Consider the following 27059-nt stretch of genomic DNA (forward strand, 5'->3'; position numbering starts at 1 on the left):
ATAAACCCAGCTCCCTTATCCCAAGGGCAGAACCAGGGATCCACAATTTTGGATGCGAAGAAAGCCAGCGCCCAATACCAGTCTTCCACAACCCAAACTACAGAGGCGCCAAGTGTAAAAGCACCTCTGCTGCTCGAATTAGGAAAGTGGTATGTTGTCTCATGATAGCCTCGCTTTTGTCCAGTTCCTCCTAATGGAGGTCAGGAAGAGGAGGTAAAGAAAGGTACGAATCTGAGCTTCCAGCAGCTGGGAGGGCGGGGGCGGAAGCTTCCGGCACACTGGGGGCGGAAGCTTCCTTACTTGTTGCTGGATCTTTCACGTTCAGATTTTCATTCAAGACCCAAAATTTCAAAACTGCCAAACCCAATTGTGAGAATCACTCAAAGCAGACTTCAGCCCAGATGTCATTCTGCAGTTTTCACCGACTTGCTGAGCAAAGCTGCATGTCATCATAGGAACATACAGCACAGAAAGGTGGCCGTTCAGCCCGTCGCTCCTGTGCTGGCTGCAGTCAACAGCTCAAAAAATATCAAGGGAAAATTCAGAAGATGGCACCCCCGAGTGGCTGTGTTGGTAAACGCATGCCTAACATGGAACTAAACCACACAAGAGCAGAAATGTCCCAGAGGCACCTGACCTCAGCCATGGTGTCAGTAATCCAAGCATAGCCAAGCCTGAGGCAATTCAGGAACAGCCACTCATCTTTTGATTAGGCACTTTGCAGCTTTCCAGCCTGAACATTGAATTCAACAACTTTAGATCATAACCACCGCTCCTATTTTCTCGGACAGCAGGTTCTGCAGTTACCATTTACATCTCCTCTAGACCCATCTTTGTTCCTTTACTCGTCCCATTACCGCCCCCTTTTGCCTTGCACCGTTTTAATATTTAATCACACCTGCCCTCCATCCTATCACTGTCTTTTCCCCTTTGTTCTTTCCTTCCCTCCACCTTTCCCTGGCTCTGTGTTGCTTAGAAACTGTTAAACCTCTCACTTGTTCCAGTTCTGACGACGGGTCATCAACCTGAAACGCTAACTCTGTCTCTCTCTCCACAGATGCTGCCTGGCCTGCTGAGTATTTCCAGCATTTTCTGTTTTTATTTCAGGTTTCCAGCATCTGCAGTATTTTGCCTTTTGTTGAGGAGAGGCAACACTGGAGTTGGAGAGATGGTTCAGAATGGCAAAGTTGGCGGAATGACACCAGCAATCGCCTGCGGGATTGAACTTGTACTGGGAGCCCAATGGCTATTACAAAGTATTAACAGCACAGAAACAGGCCATTCGACCCAACTGGTCCATGCCGGTGTTTATGCTCCACATGAGCCTCCTCCCGCCCTACTTCATCTCACCCCATCAGCATAACCTTCTATTCCTTTCTCCCTCTTGTGTTTATCCAGCTTCCCCTTAAATGTATCTCTGCTATTCGCCTCAACCACTCCCTGTGGTAGCGAGTTCCACATTCTCACCACTCTCTGGGTAAAGGGGTTTCTCCTGAATTCCCTATTGGATTTCTAGGTATTAAATTATTTCATAAAATAAAAAAGTTGAAGAGGTTTTCTCACCTTGTTTCCAATAGCTGGGAAGTAACCATCTTTTGTAACCCATTTCTTTAGATTTGATGGCACCCGATTCAGAACACTGTACACATAACTCCCTTTGTAACCCAAGGCGTCATTGCCAGTGCTGGAACTGTAGAGTATCAATAGAGTTGTCAATATGAAGATCGCTGTGGCAATCACATATCTCTCAGCCTGCAAAGAAATTGAACAAAAGAATGACCGACAAGACATCTACGGGATTCCGAGTTCACAACTGTAATTAGGATCATTTTCCCTACAGGCAGATATTCAAATAATTATTGGGTGTGAATTGTTTTAGCAGGAAGGGGGGGACTGTGTCTGATACAGTTCCCTAATTTCTCTTTACACCCCCCTCCCCCATACATGGAAGACTAAGGTTTTGTAATCCTCATAAAACTCTACACATGCTAGATCCAAAGTAGCAAGCTCAGCTCTTTCAATATTGAACTTCCATTTCAACATCTACAAAACTGAAAACTACAACACCCTGCATTTATAGAACGCTTTTAACATAGTAAAACATCCCAAGGCACTTCACAGGAGTGTCACCAAACAAAATCTGACACCGAACGCAAGGAGATATTAGGATAGGTGACCAAATGCTTGGGCAAAGAGATAGGTTTTAATGAGCATCTTAAAGGAGGCAGAGGTGTTTCGGGAGGGAATTCCAAACCTTAGGGCCCAGGCAGCTGAAGGCCGCCAATGTGGAGCGATTAAAATCTGGGATGCGTGAGAGGCCAGAATTGGAGGAGCACAGAGATCTTGGAGGGTTGTAGAGCTGCAGGTTATGGAGATAAGGAGGGAACGAGGCCATAGAGGGATATTAAAACAAGGATGAGAATTTTAAAATCGAGGCGTTGCCAGGCCAGGAGCCAATGTAGGATAGCGAGCACAGGGGGGTGATGGGTGAACGGGACTTGGTGCGAGTTAGGACACGGGCAGCCGAGTTTTGGATGAGCTCAAGTTTACACAGAGTGCAAGGTGGGAGGCCGGACAGGAGCCTATTGGAATAGTCAAATCTAGATTAACAAAGGAATGGATGAATTAAAAGTGTTATATTCAGAACCATAGAGGATTACTACATTCGTAGCATTTATTACTACTTATAAAAATGTTCTGTGACCACCTTGTAAACCTCTTCTAATCACTTGCTCAATTAATACCAGCAATTATAATAGTGACAAAAAGAATAGCTAATGCAGGGAATCGGAAATAAAAACAGCAACCGTTGGAAATGCAGAGACCAGCAGCTGCAAAACAGGTTAATGGTCCAGCAAAACTTAAACTTCTCTTTAAGGCGACCTGCTGCGTGTCCTCTCCAGCAATCGCTGTTTTAGAAGCAGTAAACAGCTCACCGTGTTTTTCATGTCTTTTGAAGCTGGCTGCAGCACTAGTTCTGTGAATATTGCATCCTCACCTTAAACATGCCTGGAATGAAATAAAGTAAAAGGTCTGAATTCACGCGACGGAAACTTAAAAAATATTTGGGCGCAATTGATTGAATCAAGCAAACCGAGAGACGAGTGAAAAGGGCCAACCCTCGATGTAACACACTCCTCCTGCTATACAGTGCTACCTCCAACATTAGTTGGGTAACGAGGAGAGCTCACAAAAGAGCTTCTCAATAAACCTCTATATTAGTCACGTCCGTATGAACTTGCATTTAGAAAGCAGCTTTCACGTTCTTGAGATTTTCTGAAGTGCTTCACAGCCAACCAATTGCTTCGTAAGTGCAGTCGCTTCTTTTCTCGGCAGGCAAGGCAGGCAACTTGCGCACAAACACCAATGAGATTGGTGACCAGTTAAATCAGTTTTGGTGTTGTTGGTTGAGCAATGAAGTTTGGATTGCAGCAGTGGAACATCAGTTCAGACTCCCTGCATTTACACTGGTTAAAACCAGCTCCCTTGCCTCACCGGCAGAACAGCAGACGCAGGGAAACGGGCCCTGGAAGGATCGTCCAATGTTGAATTTATTGGGTCGAGTTTTGAGGACACGTGCTGTCACGTCAGGGAGCCTCGCGCACATCGAGGACGCAGCAATAATACCATTGCTTCTACTTGAAACAATTAGTGTGTTCTGCTGAAGCTCCTGGTGCACTGGAATCCACCCCCACTTACAGGAAACTCTTTAAACCGGCACCTAAATAACCGGAAATCTCTGTTAACCGGCAAAATTCAGGAGTAGGTTCAGGTAAGTTTTACTTCATATTAGTGGCAGTTCCTGGATCTGTAGCTGTGTAACTGGGGTTGGTGCACTTGTTGCTAAGCAACAGGGACGCTTGGTCTGTGGCCGGGCTTCTTGCACATGTTGCTAAGCAACAGTGAAGCCTGGATTAGTTGCTGTGTATGGAGCTCTTGTACCTTTTAAACTATACCACTCTGTAATCCGGACTTTTTGATAAACCGGCACCACGCCGGTCTCGTTGGTGCCGGATAATAAAGTTTCCTGTACATTGTTGGGCAAATTCCCACAGCAACACAAAAAACCGCCGGTGCGCAAATCAGCCCCAACTTTTCATTTTTGGTATAACAACAGAAAATGCTGGAAAAACTCAGCAGGCCAGGCAACATCCGTGGAGAGTGAAATAGAGTCAATGTTTCAGGTCGAAACCCTTCGTCAGGACTGAGCTCTTGAAGAAGGGTTTCGACCTGAAACGTTGACTCCGTTTCTCTCTCCACGGATGCTGCCCTGGCCTGCTGAGTTTTTCCAGCGTTTTCTGTTGTTATTTCGGATTTCCAGCATCCGCAGTATTTTGCTATCGTTTTCATTTTTCGTCACCGACTTCCTCGATGACTGGGAAAACTGCACCACTGATGTGCTGGCTGGGCTCCACCACCACCTGCTTGTTTACATAACTGATCTTACTCTGTAGCCCCTGCAAGAAAAGGAGGGGGGGGGGGGGGGGAAATCCAGCGAGGACAAGAGGAGGTCCACGCGGCCCACCAACGTTTGAAGCACGCTTCCGGCCTGCACAGGCAGCCAGGAGCTCCGAGATGGCAGCCAGACCGACATGCCCCAAGCATGGCTTGTTTATGATTGCTGCCAACAGTTCTTTGGTCAGAAGCAGCAAGTGAAGACTCAGTTCCAGGGGAACATCCTTGCCTCGGTTGGTAAGGAGGTGGGATCGTTTTGGCCAACGGGCCACCACAGGCAGCACTAGACAACTCTTAATACAAAACGGGGCAGAAAATGAGAGAGCAGTACCTTCTCGATGTAGATTGCTCCAGCTGGGAAGCTTCCAACACAAGGCTCTGCTCCAGAACTTGTACAGAAAGCCACCTGGGTGCTCAGGGCAGGGTGGGGGGGGGCGGTCAACTTCAGGGTAGCAGACTTCACTCGATTCAGGAAGGTTGAACAGGGAACGCTAACACACAACGGTCTTCTGTCACTTAAATACTGAAAGCAACAACAAAACAAATTGAAATGTTAAAAAGATCACACCATTTAGATTACTGGGAAAAAAAAGTCATTCAGATTAAATAATTATTTGGTGGTGCATTGACTTCATTCCAAACAGGAAGACGCCAAAGGCAATTAGACAGAGGGCAGATGTCTCAGTTTTCACGCTGGTGGGAGGAACTGAGAAATCGCACGAGAGTGCACAAAAAGTGCAGGTTTTTCGTAGCCCGATAAAACACTTCAGCACCCACTGAATCCGGGCTTTGCAGAAACGTAAACCATTCCCCCACAACCTGGAAAACGTTAAGACATTATCTCCCTGCCACGCACCGTATTCCGCAAAGGCTGGGATCATCGCAGGCAGCTTGTGTCGTTCTACTCACATCATCAAATCTCACAACTGGCCTGAAAGAGAGAATGCAAAGAATAAAAATACAGCAGAAAACACGGGAAAAACTCAGCAGGCAAGACAGCATCCGTGGAGAGAGAAACAGAGTTAACGTTTCAGGTCGAAGACAGTTCTGACGCAAGGTCTTCAACCTGAAATGTTAACTCTGTTTCTCTCTCCACGGATGTTGCCTGGCCTGCTGAGTTTTTCCAGCGTTTTCTGTTGTTATTTCGGATTTCCAGCATCTTGCTATCGTAGAATGCAAAGAATGTTGGCTCATAATAATTAATTACCTTTTGCTTGCAAGCCAAAATTCTTCAGAATGCTTTATAGCCCAACTTCTAACCATAAGCTGATTATAATAAGCTCAACCTTGCCAGAAGAGGGAGAGATGCCATAATAGCCCTTGGTATATTTTTTTTTGTTCGTTCCTGGGATGTAGGCATCGCTGGCATTTATTGCCCATCCCTAACTGCCCTTGAGAAGGTGGTGGTGAGCCGCCTTCTTGAACCGCTGCAGTCCGTGTGGTGAAGGTACTCCCACAGTGCTGTTAGGGAGGGAGTTCCAGGAATTTGACCCAGCGACGATGAAGGATCGGCAAATGCCTGCTATCGCTTCTTTCCTCTGGTTTTATGCTCTTTTAATACCGACTTTAATGAGCAATGTCTGTGGAAATACTGCCCGAGGCTGAACCAGACTGTTCGCAACCTTGGTGTCGTATTTGACCCCGAGAGGAGCTTCCGACCACATATCCATGCCATAACTAAGGCCGCCTATTTCCGCCTCGGTAACATCGCCCGAGTCCGCCGCTGTCACAGCTCATCTGCTGCTGAAACCCTCATCTGTGCTTCTGTTACCTTTAGACTTGACTATTCCAACGCTCTCTTAGCCGACTGGCCTCCCATCATCCACCCTCCATAACCTTGAGCTCATCCAAAACTCGGCTGCCCGTGTCCTAACTCGCACCAAGTGCCGTTCACCCATCACCCCTGTGCTCGCTGACCTACATTGGCTCCCGGTTAATCAACGCCTCAATTTTAAAATTCTCATCCTTGTTTTCAAATCCCTCCATGGCCTCGCCCATCCCCATCTCCTCCAGCACCACAACCCTCCGAGATATCTCTAATTCTGGCTTCTTGCGCATCCCCAATTTTAATCGCTCCACCATTGGCGGCCGTGCCTTCAGCTTCCTGGGCCCTAAGCTCTGGAATTCCCTCCCTAAACCTCTCCACCTCTCTCTCCTCCTTTAAAACACTCCTTAAAACCTACCACTTTGACCATCTGCCCTAATACCTCCTTATGTGACGCTCCTGTGAAGCGCGTTGGAGCGTTTTACTACATTAAAGGCGCTATACAAATACAAGTTGTTGTTGGTGACCTAGCTGATTTCCACAAAGAAAAAGCAATGAAAGATAGAAAGACTTGCACTGATATAGCGCCTTTCACGATCTCAGGACGTCCCAAAGTGCTTTACAGCCAATAAAGTATTTTTTTAAGTGTGGTGACTGTTGTAATGCAAGAAACGCGGCAGTCAATTTGTGTACAGCAAGGTCCCACAAACAGCAATGAGATAAATGATTAGATCATCCGTTTTTAGTGATGTTGGTTGAGGGATAAATATTGGCCAGGACACCAAGCAGAACTTCCCTGCTCTTCTTCGAAATAGTGGCCATGGGATCTTTTGCGTCCACCTGAGAGAGCAGACGGGGCCTCGGTTTAATGTCTCATCCCAAAGACGGCATCTCCCTCAGTACTGCACTGGAGTATCAGCCTGGATATTTCTGCTCAAGTCTCTGGAGTGGGACTTGAACCCACAACCTTCTGACTCAGAGTCAAGGGAGAGCCACGGCTGACATAGGAACAGGAGAAGGCCATTCAGCCCCTCGAGCCTGCTCCGCCATTCAATGAGATCATGGCTGATCTGCGACCTAACTCCATATACCCGCCTTTGCCCCATATCCCTCAATAGCTTTGGTTAACAGAAAGCTATCAACCTCCGATTTAAAATTAACAATGCTGTTTGCGGAAGAGAGTTCCAAACTTCTGCCACCCTTTGTGTGTAGAAGTGTTTCCTAATTTTACTCCTGAAAGGTTTGGCTCTAATTTTTAGACTATGCCCCCTAGTCCTAGAATCCCCAACCAGCGGAAATAGTTTCTCTCTATCTACCCTATCTGTTCCCCTTAATATCTTGAAAACTTCGATCAGATCACCCCTTAACCTTCTAAATTCTAGGGATTACAACCCTAATTTGTGTAATCTCTCCTCGTAACTTAACCCTTGAAGTCCGGGTATCATTCTGGTAAATCTACGCTGCCCTCCCTCCAAGGCCAATATATCCTTCCTAAGGTGTGGTGCCCAGAACTGCTCACAGTGCTCCAGGTGTGGTCTAACCAGGGTTTTGTACAGCTGCAGCATAACTTCTACCCCCTTGTATTCTAGTCCTCTAGATATAAAGGCCAGCATTCCATTAGCCTTTTTGATTATTTTCTGTAACTGTTCATGACATTTTAATGAACCATGTACCTGGACCACCAAGTCTCGTTGGACCTCCACTGTTTTTAGCCTTTCACCATTTAGAAAGTACCCTGTTCTATCCTTTTTAGGTCCAACATGGATGACCTCACATTTACCTACATTGAAATCCATTTGCCACAGTTTTGCCCATTCATTTAACCTGTCAATATCCCTTTGTCATTTTATGCTTCCATCTACACTGTCTACAATGCCACCTATCTTTGTGTCATCGGCAAATTTGGATATATGACTTTCTATGCCATCATCCAAGTCATTAATAAATACTGTGAATAGTTGAGGCTCCAACACAGATCCCTGTGGGACACCACTAGTCACCTCCTGCCAATTAGAGTACCTACCCATTATCCCTACTGCCTGTCTCCTGCTGCTCAGCCAATTTCCTAACCAGGTCAATAATTTGCCCTCAGTTCCGTGGGCTTCTACCTTAGTTAACAGTCTCTTATGTGGGACTTTATCAAATGTCTTCTGGAAGTCCATTTAAATAACATCCATAGACATTCCCCTGTCCACTACTTTAGTCACCGCCTCAAAAAATTCAATCAGGTTTGTCAGGCATGACCGACCTTTCACAAATTCATACTGGCTCTCTCTGATCAACTGAAAATTTTCAAGGCGTTCAGTCACCCTATCCTTAATTACAGACTCCAGCAATTTCCCGATGAGAGATGTTAAGCTAACTGGTCTATAATTCCCTGGTTTCCCTCTCCCACCATTTTTAAATAGCGGAGTGACGTGCGCAACTTTCCAATCTAAAGGAATGGTTCCTGAATCGAGAGAACGTTGGAAGATTATAGTTAGGGCATCTGCAATGTGCTCACCTACTTCCTTTAAAACCCTGGGATGGAAACCATCTGGTCCTGGGGACTTGTCACTCTTCAGTGCCATTATTTTCTTCTTCACTGTTATTTTACTTACATTAATTTTAGTAAGTCCCTGTCCCTGATTTCATTTCCTTGGGATTTCTGGAATGCTCTTCTCTTCCTCTACTGTAAATACTGACACAAAGTAATTATTCAACATGTCCACCATTTCCTTATTATCATTGATAATATCACCGCTTTCAGTTTTTAAGGAGCCAACATTGCTCCTGACCACCCTCTTTTTCCTAATATAATTGTAAAAAAATTGTGTGTTGATGTTGATATCCCTTGCAAGTTTCTTTTCATAGTCCCTCTTTGTAGCTCTTACTGTCTGTTTTGTGACTCTTTGCTGTTCTTTGTATCTTTCCCATTCTCCAGGATCTGTGCTATTTTTTGCATTTTTGAATGCTTTTTATTTTAGGTTAATGCTGTCCCTTACTTCTTTAGTCATCCATGGCTGTTTTTTTTGGCAAGCTCTTGCCCCTCAGACATATTGCCACTACAATGTCACAGACTCTCGTCCCCTTCCCCACACTCTGCCTGCTGTGAAATCTCCCCCTCTTTCTCTCGCTCGCCCTCGCGTACCATCTTTTTAATGCTCTATCACTTCTCTCCATCATCACTTACTGAGCTCAGGATGTCTGGACTCTAGCATCTTAGAATGTTACAGAAAGAAGGACCCAACTCTGTGCCATTGTTTTTCTCCACCTAGTCTAATCCCACGCTCCTGATCGCTCCCAATACCCTTTAAAATTATTTTTTCAAATAACTATCTGACTCCTTTCTAAAAGTCCTTGGGGGAAAAATTCAGTATCGCCCCATTTGGGGCACGCGCAAAGTTTAGCGCCTGGCGCTAATTATCGCCGCCAATGGCAAAATTGGCTTTTATCGCCCCTGGAGGTGATTGGAGCACTAAATCAGGCGCTTCACACCTGTCTTAAGGCGCTAACGCCGAGGAGCGAGGCGCTACCTCAGAGCGCTGGCGAAGCTCACGTGATGTCAGTCAGCAATGGAACACAGACACACTGGCGCCGGCCAGTTCTTAAAGGGGAGTTCTGACGAAAGGTCATCGACCTGAAACGTTAACTCTGTTTCTCTCTTCACAGATGCTGCTTGACCTGCTGAGTTTCTCCAGCATTTTTCTGTTTTCATCTTAAAGGGGAGGGTTGATTTTGCACTCCAACCACATCCTGCTCATTGCAGCCTTGAATCTCGGCCTGGAGAGACTCGTACATCAAATCTGCTGGAAAGAACAATGGAGAGACCCAGGGAAAGAGCTCAGAGTGCAGCCCCCACAGTCTCTTCTAAATAGATACAAGGAAGGGCAAATCAAAATGAACCTGCAAAGTGCTGCTCAGTACCCAAAACTCCTTCACACAGTGTTGAATCTCTCCAGAAGTCTCTCTCTCTCTCTTTCAGAATGCGTGGTGCAAAAATGTCACCAACAAAAAAAGGCAGGAAGCGGTCGCCTTTAAATAGCGCTCCCCCAGTCCCTTTCTGACTGCAAAACGCTCCCCTCAACCTGTCGTTGCTAGCGGCAGGCGGTAAGGCAGGGGGCGCCACTCAATATCCGGTCCGGGGCGCTACGCACTCGACTGACGTCACGATCTGCCGGCGCAGGAGATCGTGGCGGTAGTGTTTAGCGCCGCCGCAAAATGTCTAGTTAATTTCGCGAGCAGCGCAAACATCGCCGTGCCCGGGTGCTAGTTGCTTTGCGACCATTAGCGCCCTCTTAAGGCACCAACGGGAGGCGCAAACAACTGAATTTTTCCCCCCTTATGTATGTTGCTTCAACTAGTTTGTGGCAGACAATTCATCTTCTAACCACCCTGTGCTGAAAGAAATATTCTAACCACCCCTTTAATTCTTTTTGTGATTATCTTAAAATTTATGCTATCCTGTTATCATCTTGATGACCAATGGGAACAATGCATCATTATTTTTCCAATCATAACCAAAGTTCCCCCTGGTTTTCTTTTTGGATGCGCGGCCCATTCAAAGGTTCGCACAAGCGCGAAACTTCACATTGGAAAAGTCGGTCTCGGGCTGCGCGGGACCGGGAGACTGCAGCGCGTCCGCGCAGCTTAGAGGGAACGTTGATTGCAACCCTTCAAAATCTTGAAGCTGTCCATCAGGTCACTCTTCAACCTTCTCAACTCCAGTATAAAAACCACCAGCTTCTCAAGTCATTCTTCATAACTGTAAACCTTCATCCCTGGTAACTCGCTGGTGTATCTACACTGCACCTTTTCTGCTACTTCCCCGACAACAGTGATGCTTCAATGTCCCAACACATTAGATAACATTTTTCACAAACAGCACATAGTGTTCCTTGAGGAAAATCTCAGGGCATATTTTTTGTAACGTGAAGAGAATTGTGCTTGTGTGAGCGTGAGTAGAGTATCATAATTTAAAGTTACATTTATGCAGCGCCTTTCACAACCACCGGACGCCCCAAAGCGCTTTACAGCCAATGAAGTACTTTTTGAAGTGCAGTCACTGTTGTAATGTGGGAAACGCAGCAGCCAATTTGCGCACAGCAAGCTCCCACAAAAAGCAACATGATAATGACCAGATAATCTGTTTTTGTGATGTTGATTGAGGGATAAATATTGGCCCAGGACACCGGGGATAACTCCCCTGCTCTTCTTCGAAATAGTAGCCATGGGATCTTTTACGTCCACCTGAGAGAGCAGACGGGGTCTCGGTTTAATGTCTTATCCAAAAGACGGCACCTCCGACAGTGCAGCACTCCCTCAGCACTGCACTGGGAGTGTCAGCCTAGATTGTTGTGCTCAAGTCTCTGGGGTGGGGACTTGAACCCACAATCTTCTGACTCAGAGGCGAGAGTGCTGCCCACTGAGCCACAGCTGACACTTTAATAAAAAGGTGAAACTTCTATAAACACCTTGAGAGACATTTATTTAAATTCAATAGCATGACATCCACTCTTTAAAAAGCAATGTTTCTTTCTCACATTTGCTAAAAGAATACAAAGTAATGGGATATTCCCAAGACATACTGCTGGGGAGTTTTAAAAACAAAGAGTGTAGGTCAATGACTGAAGTTATACTGCGCTGTCAGTCTCAAGCTGGCAGCTGCAGCAAACGGTTCATTGCTGGCAACACGCAAATAATGCGTCAGGCTGCAAATGGCACTCCCGCTTCACATGCGTGTTTGCACTGCTGCCGAGAACACCACCGGGAACATCCGCATTCTCAAAACGTTAAAATAAATCTTTACTTCTGTAAAGCAGAGATGACTTCCTGGCGACATGAGTGCAACCACCCAATATTTCAAGTGGCTTCTCTGGGTAAAGATTGAAGTCCGATTTGGTTATTTACTGTTGGGACTGAGAATAAAGACTCACTATTGACAAATGACATCCAATGTCCAGCCATACAATGGAATCACTTGTACCGGATTTGCACAAAAGCTCTGAAAAAGGTCATATTCGCAACAGTCCCTAGCAGTATGTCTTGGGAATATCCCATTACTTTGTATTCTTTTAGGGGACACAGATTTAAGGTTTTGGGCAAGAGATACAGGGGGGATGTGAGGAAAAACTTTTTTTATGCAGCAAGTGGGGAGGGCCTGGGATTCGCTGCCGACAGAAGTGGTGGAAGCGGAGACACTCAGTGTTTTCAAGGGGGGACTGGATAGGCACTTGAGGAAATAAACTTGCAGGGCTACAGGGATAGAGCAGGGGGAATGGGACTGACTGGATCGCTCAACAGAGAGCCGGCACGAACTCGATGGGCCGAATGGCCTCCTTCTGTGCCGTTATGACTTTCTCAAATATCAAGGGAAGGTCCTTAAAAGGAAAATCACGTGAAAAGCCGCTTTGGTGCCATGCATGGGTGCTAAACATTTATGTTTGCTACCAGCAACACTTCCCACCCACCCGCCCCTCACCAATAACGGGGCATAAAATGGGCGTGCAAGGTGGTACTGCGAGCCTCCAAAGGCAGTTATACCACCTTGTGCATAAAGGCGATTCGGCACTGCCAGCCGGGTGGGGCGCCTGCAGGAAGAGGATCTTGGGAGATTGAGGGAATGCACCCCCTGCGAACACCGCTCTGGGAGCGCAGGATACCAGAAGCACCCTTTATATTACAGCCTACGGGCTATAATGATAGAATCATACAGCACAGAAGGCATTTCATCACAGCTATAGTCCCTTCATCCTATGCATCATCCTGGACTTCAAGGGAGGTATATATGTGTTTGCAAAATTCATAGATCTACAAATCACAGAATCATACAGCACAGAAGGAGGCCATTCGGCCCATCTTGCCTGTGCCGCCTCTTTGAGCAAACTATCCAATTCGCCCCACTCCCTCTGCTCTTTCCCCATAGCCCTGCAAATTTTTCACCTTCAAGTATTTATCCAATTTCCTTTTGAAAGTTGCTATTGAATCTGCTTCCACCGCCCTTTCAGGCAGCGCACTGCAGATCACAACAACTCGCTGCGTAAAAAAAATTCTCCTCATCTCCCCTCTGGCTCTTCTGCCAATTATCTTAAATCGGAGTCTTCCTGTTATTGGCCCACCTGCCAGTGGAAACAGTTTCCCCCTATATACTCTTATCAAAACCTCTCGTAATGTAATGTAATGTAAATGGATTATTACTTCCAACAACTCTACCCCCATAATACTAAAAAGCACAAAGAGCAACAAGACAAATTGCCACGGACAAATGAGAGAGATTGAAAAACAAAATATATATATTTTTGTACCATAAAATAACAGGTTCTGTGGAGAGAGTCAGACACGCTCATGGCTTATGACTTCACGAGAAGCACATCATCAGATTTACAGCTCGGCCGGTTGCTCCACAGAACCCATTAGCATCCACGTATCTTGCTGCCTTCACAGCGATTCTGTGACTGAGCTTTTACAAGGCAATCCCACTTTAATCAGAGCTAGCTACAAAACCCCAGAAAACAAAGCCTGGCCGACAGAACCTGAATGCCCGCTTTGGCGGTTGCCATATATTGGGCTCCTACGAGGCAAGAGAAGAACTGAGAGCTCCACTTCACCGAGGCACCCCTCAAACTTGTGCGAGCGTGAAGCTGAGAAATCAGGATTGCACTTAAAATAATCAAGCTCTCTTTCAGACAGCACCAGAGGAAGGGACAATTATGCTATCCAACGGCCCAAGAAATCCCATGGATTCATTTAATGCACCAATTTAACCCTTGCATAACACAACACTTATTTCAGGAAATAACAACAGAAAATGCTGGAAAAACTCAGCAGGCCAGGCAACATCCGTGGAGAAATAGTCAACGTTTCAGGTCGAAACCCTTCGTCAGGACTTATTTCAGGATCTGATTGCGGTGTATCGGTAGGTGTCCATTACTTGGGGGTGGGAGATGCACATGTTTGACTGGTGAATCAATAGGTGATCGCTGAAACAAGTAGCCCCCCAACAAATGTAAAATGTGGATTCTCTGAGATAGGTTCCTTGTTCGGCAATGTAAGGTGATACCGCTGCACTGGTGGCATTGTCTAACCTAGATAAATACATTAACCCTTTCGAATTCGGATTCAATTCGACTTATTTAAAAAAAATGTGAAAACCACTTCCCCGAACAGACTCCCAGATTGAGAGTGGAAATGAGCGAATCCCTGTGGCCTAACCAAATGGTTTGTGTTTAAAATACGTGGAGGAAGCATCGCTCGCGTCCCAGCGGGCAGTATAAAAACTGCACCAAGAAATCTCTTTACTGCATCGGATGATAAAGCAGGTTTCACTTTTCGTCGCCAAGGTACCCGCTATCCTATGGCGGCCACTGCGCCTCCACAGATAGTCCCCCAAGACGCATGGGGCTTTCTGAAACAATACTCATCTGTGAACATGGCGACTGAGGGGGTTGGATTCAGTTACATCGCTAAATATCCTGGTCAAATTTCAAAGGCAAAGCACTGGGAAAAAAAAGGCAAAGCTACAATTTCTGAACACTAGTACGAGACAAAAAAAAAGGAACTTCAAATGTTCTCGATGATAACTGCCATCTGCTCAGTTCTTGTTTCCTTTGGAGGGTATAAATCTCCACTTTCTCTTCAGTTTCCCTGGGCCATTTATTACAGGCAGGAGACCTGCTTTGAAGCCTCGACCCAGGCCACTTTGAACCAGCTGCTATGATGTGTATGAGCACAGCGGGTTGGGAGGTGGGGAACTCTTCCTTTGATTATTTCCTTCCCTCCCCTCCGCTAGTGCCCATCATTGCTGCACTGCTGGGATAAGCATGTAGAGCCGTAAAGGTCTAAAAAAAATTGTGAAGAATATTCAGTAGCTCATCCATTTCCCTTTATCTCTTCGCTCTGTCATATTACAGATCCCTGAAAGTCCTTTTCAACTTTCAAAGTATTCCCAGCTTCTCTTTCATGCAACATCTGAAGCAAAATTATTTCCTGGAGAGAAACATGCAAAGCAATGACACGTTTCTTAATTCAAAATATTCTGCAACATTACGGGCAGAGATGTATGGGGAGGAGCAGAAGGGGAATGATAATTCCTCTACTCCCGAGGGGAGATGGGTGTTCCAAATCAAAATCTTTTCTTTTGAGTGTGTGTATCGTCTCTGGTTCAGTAGGTGCGTGTTGCAGTACTGGGCCGTACAGATCAGCAACATTTCGGGTTTAATCCCTGACCCGTGCCAGAACAGTGAGTGTTGAGCACCACCCTTGGCATCAGTGCCTCTAGGAACATAGGAACAGGAGGAGGCCATTCAGCCCCTCGAGCCTGCTCCGCCATTTAATTAGATCATGGCCGATCTACACCTCAACTCCATTTACCCTCCACATCCCTTCCCCAAAAAAAAAATCTATCAATCTCAGTCTTGAAAGCTCCAATTGTCCCCCGGTATCCATAGCCGTTTGGTCTAAAGAAGAAAGAGAAAACAAATCAACTTTGGTTCCCACTCCTGATCACCCTCCAGTGGCCCCTGGTGAAAAGTGCACATCTGAATGTCAGATGAGGGCAGGATTGAGCTCAGCTGTAATAACAACAGAAAATGCTGGAAAAACTCAGCAGGCCAGGCAACATCCGTGGAGAGAGAGAAATAGAGTCAACGTTTCAGGTCGAAACCCTTTGTCAAGACTGAAGAAGCGCAGGAAATGAAACAGATTAAAAGGCCAGTTTGGGGGCTGGGAAAGAACAAAAGAGAAGTGAAGAGACATTAAGAGGTATTCAAAACGAGACGAGATGGTGATAGGACTAGTGGAGACAAAAGACGGCGCTAGATTAGGTGCGAAATGCGCTGGCAGAATGGGAGACAGCTGCCATGTGGGAGAGGAAAAAAAAGGGGGGGAGGGCCAAAACAAAGGTGTGGATAAAAAATAAAAGTAAAAATGTAATGGGGGCCAAGTTTATGATCTGAAATTGATGAACTCGATGTTGAGTCCGGAAGGCTGTAAAGTGCCTAATCGAAAGATGAGGTGCTGTTGCTCAAGCTCAGCTGTAACACCTTCTACAGCCAAAAAGCACGATGACACTCACTGTCTACATCACACAGGAAGAGTAGTGTAACGTTCCCCTACAGAGACCACAAAAACAGCGTGACCTAAAGTACCCCTACAGCGGCCATGAAAACAATGTGTCCTAAAGTTAACAAGCTGCTGCATTTAGATAACCCTAGAAGTTGTGTGTGCCTCCTGGCAGGAAGATATAGGAAAGTCTGACACGAACCAATTAACAGTTGAGTATTTGGAACAAGAGGAGTCAGATGCAGTGCACCAAACAGCGAAATACTAAGAAACAAAGATAAGGCACACCTAGGTTGTGTTCGGGGTGGAGTCATATTCTGGTGTCCGCACAGTTATTCCAGGCTTGTGCCTTAGTCGCGCCATTTCTCTACTCAAGGGCATGAGTTTTGGGCTCATTTTTATAACAGAAAATGATGCCTGATGATCGGCAAGCATTAACCCATACAGGTGGCTTCTGCATATCTCTTAATTAGAAGGGTCCAATAGAAGGCTACCAAAGGTGGGACCTAGGCAGGGGATGCCCAAAGGTTACCTCAATCCAAGTTGCAGGTCTTTAACCTTTCTTAGTGTCAGCTGTGGCTCAGTGGGTAGCACTCTTGCCTCTGAGTCAGAAGGTTGTGGGTTCAAGTCCCAGTCCAGATAGTTGAGCACAAAAATCTAGGCTGACACTCCAGTGCAGTGCTGAGGGAGTGCTGCATTGTTGGAGGTGCCGTCTTTCAGATGAGACGTTAAACCGAGGCCCCGTCTGCTCTCAGGTGGATGTAAAAGATCCCACGGCCACTATTTCATAGAAGGGTAGGGGAGTTATCCTCGGTGTCCTGGCCAATATTTATCCCTCAATCAACATCCCTAAAACAGGTCATTATCACATTGCATCACATTTGTGGGAGCTTGCTGTGCGCAAGTTAGCTGCCGCGTTTCCTACATTACAACAGTGACTACACTTCAAAAAGAAAAGTACTCCACTGGCTGTAAAGCTCGTTGGGACATCCAGTGGTCGTGACAGGCGCTATATAAATGCAAGTCTTTTTTGTTGTTCAGCTTCCTTGCCAACCCCCTGCCACTTTCAACAAACTGTTAATCACATACCCATGTCTGGTCCCAGACACGAGTCTCTGTGGAGCATTGTCTTCATCAAGGCCATGTTCCACAGCTGTTTGCCTATCGCTTCTTGGGAAAGAACAACCTGTCTGTCTTTTCTCAGGCATCCAAGACTGCATTATTCAAGAAGTTTAAAAAAAAACATATTATGCAACAGAGCTGAGAGCATATTCAAACTACCTTACTGATGATGTGATTCAAACTATCGTGACTAAGTTTAATTACAGGTCTTTTGACCAAGTTAACGACACAATTGTCTGGTTAACATACTGAATAAATTATTTGGTTAATACCAAGTAGACGTTTCGAGATGGTCTTTCCAAGGTGGTAGGGTTATATTAAAATGACACCCAGGAGCCTCAGTAGGCAGTTAGATGAGGGACCAGAGCGGCTTTCTGTGCCTGTGAGGCCATATCCCAGCACGAATCACTGCTTAGGAGAGGCTAGAAACTTTTGGGAGGGGGTTATTTTGATATCAAGCTATTTGGAAAGGATGGGATGCAGGACATAGGAACAGGAGGAGGCCATTCAGCCCCTTGAGCCTGTTCCGCTATTCAATGAGATCATGGCTGATCTGTATCTTAACTCCATCCACCCGCCTTGGCTCCATATCCCTTAGTACCATTGTTTAGCAAAAATCTATTGATCTCAGATTTATAATTATTAATTGACCCAGCATCTACTGCTTTTTGTGGGGGAGAATTCCGCACTTCTACCACCCTTTGCGTGAAGAAGTGTTTCCTAACATCTCTCCTGAATGACTGGGCTCTGATTTTAAGGTTATGTCCCCCTTGTCCTAGACTCCCCCCACCTGCGGAAAATTATTCTCTCTCTACCCCATCAATTCCTTTCAAAATCCTAAAATCCTCAATCAAATGGGAGTACCTTCACCACACGAACTGCAGCGGCTCAAGGCGGCGGCTCACCACCACCTTCTCAACAGCAATTAGGGATGGGCAATAAATGCTGGCCTTGCCAGCGACGCCCACATCCCATAAACAATTTTTTTTTAAATCACCTCTTAACCTTCTATATTCCAGGGAATACAAGCCTAATTTATGTAATCTCTCCTCAATCTCACTCTTGGAGCCCTGGTAACATTCTGGTGAATGTGTGCTGCACTCCTTCCGAGGCCAGTATATCCTTTCTAAGGTGTGGTGCCCAGACTACACAGCGCTCCAGATGTGGTCTAACCAGGGCTTTGTGTGGCTGTAACAAAACTTCCTCCCCTTTATATTCTAGCCCACTTGTTGTAAAGGCTAACATTCCATTAGCCTATTTGATTATTTTTTGTACCTGACGGCTACATTTAGTGATCTGTGTACATGGACCCCTAAATCTCCTTGGACCTCCACTGTTCCTAGCTTTTCACCATTTAAAAGTACTTGAATCTATCCTTTTTGGGTTCAAAATGGATGACCTCACGCTTATCTGCATTGAAATCCATCTACCACAGTTTTTGTTCACTCACTTAATCTATCAATGTCTCTTAAATGGCTTAAGTGATTTTTGAAAATCTGGTGCAGAAATGGTACTACAGTCAAAAAGTGGAAGGGGTTAGGACCTCCCTTGCTCATTGATGTTGGCGTCTATAATACTGATCCAGATTGCACTTAAGACAGATTGTCTTAATGATTTTAGTTCATGCGCATCAAGATGAGAGAAATTAATGTAGGAATGGAGGGCACCAAGAGCCAAAACACTGAATCATGAAGCAATGAGATCCAACTTCACTCACATAATCCTCACCCAAAATGTTGACATTTCAGTCAAGTTAGGAAGGGAGCAAGCACACTTTCCTACAAGGTGTGTGTGGGGGGGGGGGGGGGGGTGGAAATGCTGCAAGTTCTAAATGTACACCTGGTGAATTATTAACCACCACTGTCGTCAGCCTTTGAAAAAACTGCTGCAATCAATGTTCTTTTGAAGGTTTAACATGAGTTTTTTCTGCTCTAAAAGTCTCCAGATCTTCCCCATATGGAGACCACAAGTGACAGAGAACATTGAAACATTGCGCTCTCTCTTCTGGGGTCCAAGTTTGAAACCCAGCCAGTCAAATGCGACAAACGTCTCATCTCTGCTGGCTCTTCAAGGTCCTAAGTGAAAGGACATGGGAATAACAACAGGAAATGCTGGAAAAACTCAGCAGGCCAGGCAGCATCGGTGGAGAGAGAAACAGAGTTAACGTTTCAGGTCGATGAACTGACGAAAAGTCATCGACCTGAAACATTAACTCTGTTTCTCTCTCCACGGATGCTGCCCTGGCCTGCTGAGTTTTTCCAGCATTTCCTGTTGTTATTTCGGATCTCCAGCATCCACAGTATTTTGCTATTGTGAAAGGACACTGGGTTGTTTTAAGCCCCGTTATAACAAGTACACAAAGCTGCCCCACTTTTAATTTGAACTGACACTAACGCAGCAGCCACAAGGACGGCGGGGGTCCTGGAAGGAAGCGTCATTGTAGTGCAGTAGGTGACACTCGGAGATGAAAAGAAAAAAAAAAACTGAAATTAAAAACAGAAAATTCCAGACGTGCACAGCAGGCCAGTCAGCATTTGAAGGGGAAAAGGACACGTTAATGTTTCGACAAAGACCCTTCATCAGCAGATCCGTGATGCGTCGCTGGGGTAGAGTGTAGGCAGCTTTATCCTGCATTCAACTGCACCACACCCTAATGCTGAAACTGTACCCAGTTCCATTCCTCAGCATAGTTATCTCCTTGCCTTAATAAGCAAAAAAAATTACCAAACAAGTCTAAATTTAGAAAAATAAAGTTTTTTATATATATGTTGCTTACCCACCTTCGTAAACCCACTTTGATACTCTCTTGCTGACAGTTTAGAATGAGACAACACCACTATGTACTATTGACAATCGCAGTTAATATTTCGATATAAGTCACAGAAGGCTAGATTTGCAAAGCTGCATTGATTTAAGTGTGTGTGTGCATGCGCGATCGCATGTGTGATCGTGCATACGTGAGCGCGCACACGTGTGTCTGCAGTGTACTGCTCCAATTCTTGACTCAATTCAATCTTTGTAATGAGTTCATTATTTTGAGCTGAGAAAAAAAAATAATGAACAAGTGAGTTTTCACAGAATAAAGGAGCTGCACTTTCATTTCAGAGGCAATACTCTCACACAACTAACAGAAAATCAAAAGGAGCAGATGGAGCGGGGGAGGCGAGTCTGCAGCAACATGGCTGGCCTGGGATTACTAATGTGGTTATTAAAGAGACAGTGTACCTCTTTCTATCTCTTTACATTTTCCCATTGTAGTGAGCTAGATCTACTAGTTGCTGATTTTGGTCTATAAAATATCCACTACATGTAAAACAGAAGTATAAAAGGACTGTTAAAAATAAAAGTAACAACTACTAAAGACGAATTAAATTGTCTGTACAATGTGCACGGCATACAAACTAAAATGGGGCAACTGGAGGCAATAATCCGCAGCGATGAACCAGATGCAGCAGGAATAACTGAAACAAGGCTGCATAAAGGACAGGACTGGCAACTAAATATTGCAGGTCATAAAATAATCAGAAAGAATAGGGAAGGAAGAAGGGGGAGGGGGAGGGTTAGAAACAGAATCCATATGGATTGAAATAAAAGATAAGGATCGATCACGCGAATAGGGGTATAGCTACAGACCACCTAATAGTGGAAAGGGGGTGGAGGCAGGACTATGTAAGTAAATATGTGAAATGAGTAAAGGACACAGAATAATAATCATGGGAGATTCTAACTACCCTCAAAAAAACTGTGGTGTGGAGATGCCGGAGTTGGACTGGGGTGGACAAATGTAAGAAGTCACACGACACCAGGTTATAGTCCAACAGTTTTATTTGAAATCACAAGCTTTCGGAGCGCTGCTCCTTCGTCAGGTGAAGTGGAGAGATGCATAAAGACACAGCTTATATAGTCAGAGAATAATGCCAGATGATTACAGGTAATCTTTCTAACTGCCATTTATCACACCCCGGCAGAGAGATAATCACAGCGATCAAAGATGTGAATGGTGTCCAAACAGGTCAGTCAGGAAAACATTACATCAAAGAACAATGAGGTGGGGTCACAAGAGGTCAAATGTTGCAGATGCTGGGGTCTGTATGAAAAACAAAAAAGACAAAAAAACATTTTTTTTTTTGCTGGAAATCACAGCAGGTCCGGCCGCATCTGTGTAGAGAGAACAAGCCAATGACGACTCGAGTCTGGGTGACCCTACATCAGGTGGGGTTACATGTAGCATGACATGAACCCAAGATCGCGGTTGAGGCCGTCCTCATGAGTGCGGAACTTGGCTATCAGTTTCTGCTCGACGATTTTGCGTTGTCGTGTGTCTCGAAGGCCGCCTTGGAGAATGCTTACCCGAAGATCGGAGGCTGAATGTCCTTGACTGCGGAAGTGTTCCCCGACTGGGAGGGAACACTCCTGCCTGGCGATTGTTGCACGGTGTCCGTTCATCCGTTGTCGCAGTGTCTGCATGGTCTCGCCGATGTACCATGCTCCGGGGCATCCTTTCCTGCAACGTATGAGGTAGACAACGTTGGCCGAGTCACATGAGTATGTACCATGTACCTGGTGGGTGGTGTCCTCACGTGTGATGATGGTATCTGTGTTGATGATCTGGCATGTCTTGCACAGGTTGCCGTGGTGACACCGTGCAACAATCGCCAGGCAGGAGTGTTCCCTCCCAGTCGGGGAACACTTCAGCAGTCAAGGACATTCAGCCTCCGATCTTCGGGTAAGCATTCTCCAAGGCGGCCTTCGAGACACACGACAACGCAAAATCGTCGAGCAGAAACTGATAGCCAAGTTCCGCACTCACGAGGACGGCCTCAACCGCAATCTTGGGTTCATGTCACGCTACATGTAACCCCACCTGACGTAGGGTCACCCAGACTCGAGTCGTCATTGTTCTCGCTACACAGGTGCGGCCGGACCTACTGTGATTTCCAGCAAAAAAAATGTTTTTTTGTCTGTTTTTTGTTTTTCATACAGACCCCAGCATCTGCAACATTTGACCTCTTGTGGCCCCACCTCATTGTTCTTTGATGTAATGTTTTCCTGACTGACCTGTTTGGACACCATTCACACCTTTGATCGTTGTGATTATCTCTCTGCCGGGGTGTGATAAATGGCAGTTAGAAAGATTACCTGTAATCATCTGGCATTATTCTCTGACTATATAAGCTATGTCTTTATGCATCTCTCCACTTCACCTGACGAAGGAGCAGCGCTCTGAAAGCTTGTGATTTCAAATAAAACTGTTGGACTATAACCTGGTGTCGTGTGACTTCTTACATCAAAAAAACTGGCAAGAAGAGGTAGCGAAAGGGGTCCAAGGAATGGAGTTTTTAACAGTGTGTGCAGGACGCCTCTCTTACCCAGTATGCACAAAGCCCAACAAGAGAGGGCGCACTGCTGGATCTAGTAACGGGAAATGAACCAGATAAGAGAAGTAAGCATAGGGGAACATCTAGGCAATAGCGATCACAACATAATAAGGTTTTAAGATAAAGACCGAGAAGGACATAAGTAAGACAAAGACCAAATAAATAAAAATGGAAAAAAGATGATTTTAAAAGGGGATGAGAATGGAACTTGGGAAATTAAAATGGAAACATTTACTAACAAAGAAAGAAGTAGAACAGCAGTGGGAAACATTTAAAATGGTGATCAAAAGGAGAGTTCATGCTTAACCAACCTTATTGAATTATTTGAGGAAGTAATAGAAAGAGTAGATAAGGGTAATACAATAGATGTAATATACTTAGATTTTCAAAGGCCCTTTGATAAGGTGGACAGTAGACTCATGACTAGGGTCAGAATATATGGAGTTTGGGGACAAGCAGCAGAATGGATAGCAAGCTGGCTACAAAAGAGAAAACAGAAAGTAGGGAATTAAAGGTAGTTACTCAGACTGGTAAAAGGTAGGATGTGGTGTTCCACAGGGATCGGCGCTGGGACCACCGTTGTTCACCATTTACATAAACGATTTGGACTTGGGAATCAGAAGTACAATTACAAAATTTGCAGACAACGTCAAATTGGGGAGGGGGGGTAGTTAATTCAGAGGAGGACTGCGACAAAATACAAGGTATTAATAAATGAGTGTAATTAGCAAATAATCTTCAATATAGTAATGTATGAGGTGGTACATTTTGGTAGGAAGAATAAGGAGGCCACATACTGCTTGGAAAATAAATGTCTAAATGGGGTAGCGGAGCAGAGGGATCTGGGGGTACAGATACACAAATCACTAAAAGGATCGTTCTAGTAAATCTCTTTTTGCTCCTTCTCCAGTGCCTCTGTATCCTTTTCAGAATATGGAGACTAGAACTCAGCACAGTATTCTAATAGTAATGTTTCCCTTCCCCAGCCCAGAAGCAGTGAGGACCTTCCTGGTCTGTATGTCGCAGTCATTTGCCGAATTGGCTGAGCCATCTGGGTGGAGGGGAAAAGAGGCCGTTATCAGTACCCAGGACTAAGGCAGCGAAGCAGTATGCAAAAGGGACAAAAATAAACAAACCACATCAACACCACATGAAAAAAAGACTTGCATTTCTACAGCGCCTTTCACGACCACCGGACGTCCCAAAGCCAATGAAGTACTTTTTGGAAGTGTAGTCGCTGTTGCAATGTAGGAAATGCGGCAACCAGAATTGCACACAGCAAGGTCCCACAAACAGCAATCTGATAATGACCAGATAATCTGTTTTAGTGATGTTGGTTGAGGGATAAATATTGGCCAGGACACTGGGGAGAACTCCCCTGCCTTCAAATGGAAGCAACAGGAAATGTTTCGGTGAGACTCGGAAGCAGAGTCCCTCATGAATACTAAACTGGTCCAAATGAAATAAAACAAAGCTTTTGCCAATCAATAACAATATCCGTACAAAAACAAATCAGACCTTGGAACTTCATGTAGCTTATCTTGTTGCAGAGAAAAGGCATCTTCCCTGGATAAGCAACACTTTGAATACATTCCAGCTCTGGTATAGCCAAGTCTCCTCTGACCCAGATTCACTTTAATACCATGGACATTACTCCAAAGCTGGAACAAGTGGATTGGCAAGAAAGCTGAGTTGCAAAGTTTGTGAAATTTATACAATTTGCTCACATACATAGATTATGTAAAATATATCATACTCAAAGATTTCTGCTGTTTATTCAATGCGTGGGTGCTTGAGAGTCAATATCCACAGAACTAAAGCCCCGTGCAGTGTTGGGGGGGGCGGGGGAAGGGAGAGTTGGGGCAGGCGACAAGCTTACGTGGCCGTGCCGGCAAGAGACCCGGGCCATTTTAACCCCCGGGCCTCATCACCACATTTCAAGTGAGATCCCGGCCCCGCACTAGATGGCCGGCGGGCGACAGAGGGATTTCAGGTGGCAGGAGGTGCCCCGGGGAACGGTCCCCCAGCACTAAAGCAAGTCGCAATCGCGGCTGGGGGATGAAAGCCGGAGGCAGGGGATGCCCAAGATATCCTCGTGAGGTCCAGAGGAGCAATCCTGCTCCTCCTCCTCCTCCTAACCCACAAGGAAACCAGGAAAAGTTTAAAACGTCGAACCTTACCGGTTTTTAAAAATCTGGACCCAGGTTCCATTTGGTGGCAGCTTTCCCCCGGCATGATCGGCACCGAGCGCGACTCGTGCGGACCACGGGTTAAAATCGCGTTGGAATCCAAAGGAACTCATCGGACCCTCCCGCGCCTCCTAAACTTAAGGCTAAGGGGATCAAGGGATATGGGGAGAAAGCAGGGGCAGGGTTCTGAATTTGGATGATCAGCCATGATCTCATTAAATGGCGGAGCAGGCTCGAGGGGCCGAATGGCCTACTCCTGCTCCTATCTTCTATGTTTCTATGAAACTCGCGAGTTAAAGCAGGAGCCGATTAGAGTACAGCATGAACGCAGAGTTAAGTACTCTGCCGCTATTTAAATCTCCGCACATCTCATTCTCACGGGCATGAGGTGGGGGGGGAGGGGTTCAAATCAGAGCGTAAATGTCTATTGGACACATATGTGCCTGGATGGCGCGCTAATCTCCTTTTCCACTGCTAAACAGCCAGGAGTGTCTCAAGACGGATATTGGGCTAGTGGACAAGTACTGTGCTCAGTCACTTGTATTCTCCCCACACCTTAAGACATGGCCCCCCTTTCATTCTACTTAGATGGATAAAAGACTGAGAGAATCCTGTCTGGATTCAAGCCCAGAACCTTCTGACTCGAGGGGCAGAGGAAGTAAATAATTATTTACTGACAAGAAAACAGGCACACTCATTACTTCACAAGCTTGGTGCTTCCACAGAATAGCACACTGGTAAGTAGCATCTTTTACCTCGCTAGGGAGCTCTTGTGTACTCGCCTCGCCAGAGATCGAACTCATTCATGTAAAAACAAATGCCCTCTCTCCTCTTCCTCCTTTGGAAAGAGAGCTGGTTCGTGCCGACATCAGCGACGCAGAGCGAGCAGATTTCTCCTTTCTGGACTCACCGTATCCTAATCGGGTAAAAGAAGATAAACCATTTGATGTAACCCACGTTCCCAGACACAGACTGAATCAGTCTGAGCTGCTGCTCCTGCGGTACAGCGATCCCAAACTCCCTGCATGCAAATTCTGACAGGTCGAGCACAGAGAGTACCGGGCCCCGCCATCCTGTAAATACTATTATCTGTTTGTCAATCTGTGGCTTAGATATTATTTGTGTTCCCTGGATACCATGCGAATTCTACATTCTAGATACAAATCAGATTATTGAATGTGAACATGCATCAGTTCTGGCTTCAGTGCTTTGGCCATATTAAACCAGAAGTGCTTGAAGCTGAACCTGGTTAGACTATATTATAACATCTTCCTCCTCATTCCCCCATTGATGTTCCTGACACATCTTTTAAAAAAATATATACTTAGTTTATATCGGGTCACGGTGATGAATAAAAAAAATGCATCACACCATTTAAAAAAAAAACTAAAATGTAGCCTGCCTCAATTAGGGCAAAAGCAGAGCATCTACCTAAATTATTAAAAATCATGGGCGATTTGCTCTGTACAGAGATATTATAAATAGATTCAAAACAAACAGGTTTCGAGCATCACTACACAACAGCCTAAACAGTTCAGCCAACCCAACCGCAACACTCGACTCTCCACCTGACCTGGCCATGACCGCAACACTTGGCCCCCAACTCAACCCAACCTGACCGCAACACTCGGCTCTCCACCTGACCTGACCATAACACTTGGCTCCCAACCCAACCGGACCATGACCGTAACACTCGGCTCCCAACCCAACCAGACCGGGAGCAGCGGCAGTACAAAACCGAGCCCCAGGACCAGGTAGGCCTCAGAGCGGCTGAGCGGACCTGTGAGGAGCGGGAGTGGGGGCAGTACAAAAACTGAGCCCCTGGACCAGGTAGGCCTCAGAGCGGCCCTGTGAGGAGCGGGAGCGGCGGCAGTACAAAAACCGAGCCCCAGGACCAGGTAGGCCTCAGTGCGGCTGAGTGGACCCATGAGGAGCGGGAGCGGCGGCAGTACAAAAACCGAGCCCCAGGACCAGGTAGGCCTCAGAGCAGCCGAGCGGACCTGTGAGGAGCGGGAGCGGCGGCAGTACAAAAACTGAGCCCCAGGACCAGGTAGGCCTCAGTGCGGCTGAGCGGACCTGTGAGGAGCGGGAGCGGCGGCAGTACAAAAACCG

General features: G+C 45.9%; 1 protein-coding gene across 4 annotated transcripts in view; it reads right to left on the reverse strand.

Annotated features, from left to right (window-relative positions):
- The window catches only part of st6galnac6 (ST6 (alpha-N-acetyl-neuraminyl-2,3-beta-galactosyl-1,3)-N-acetylgalactosaminide alpha-2,6-sialyltransferase 6), a 57041-nt gene that overhangs the window by 9139 nt on the left and 20843 nt on the right, over positions 1-27059 (reverse strand). For 2 of the 4 annotated variants that reach the window (XM_085965403.1, XM_085965400.1), the window contains exons 2-6: positions 25703-25863; positions 5312-5386; positions 4787-4978; positions 2937-3009; positions 1564-1752 (exon numbers count right to left, since the gene is read on the reverse strand). In XM_085965403.1, coding sequence (XP_085821529.1) covers positions 1564-1752; positions 2937-2948 — 201 coding nt within the window. In that variant the 5' untranslated portion in view covers positions 2949-3009; positions 4787-4978; positions 5312-5386; positions 25703-25863. The remainder of the gene's footprint in view (positions 1-1563; positions 1753-2936; positions 3010-4786; positions 4979-5311; positions 5387-25702; positions 25864-27059) is intronic. The other 2 variants (XM_085965401.1, XM_085965402.1) reach the window with 2 other exon arrangements.

This window comes from Somniosus microcephalus, chromosome 23, assembly GCF_052327205.1.
Source record: "Somniosus microcephalus isolate GS21.2 chromosome 23, FLI_Smic_1.0, whole genome shotgun sequence".
Taxonomy (NCBI): Eukaryota; Metazoa; Chordata; class Chondrichthyes; order Squaliformes; family Somniosidae; genus Somniosus; species Somniosus microcephalus.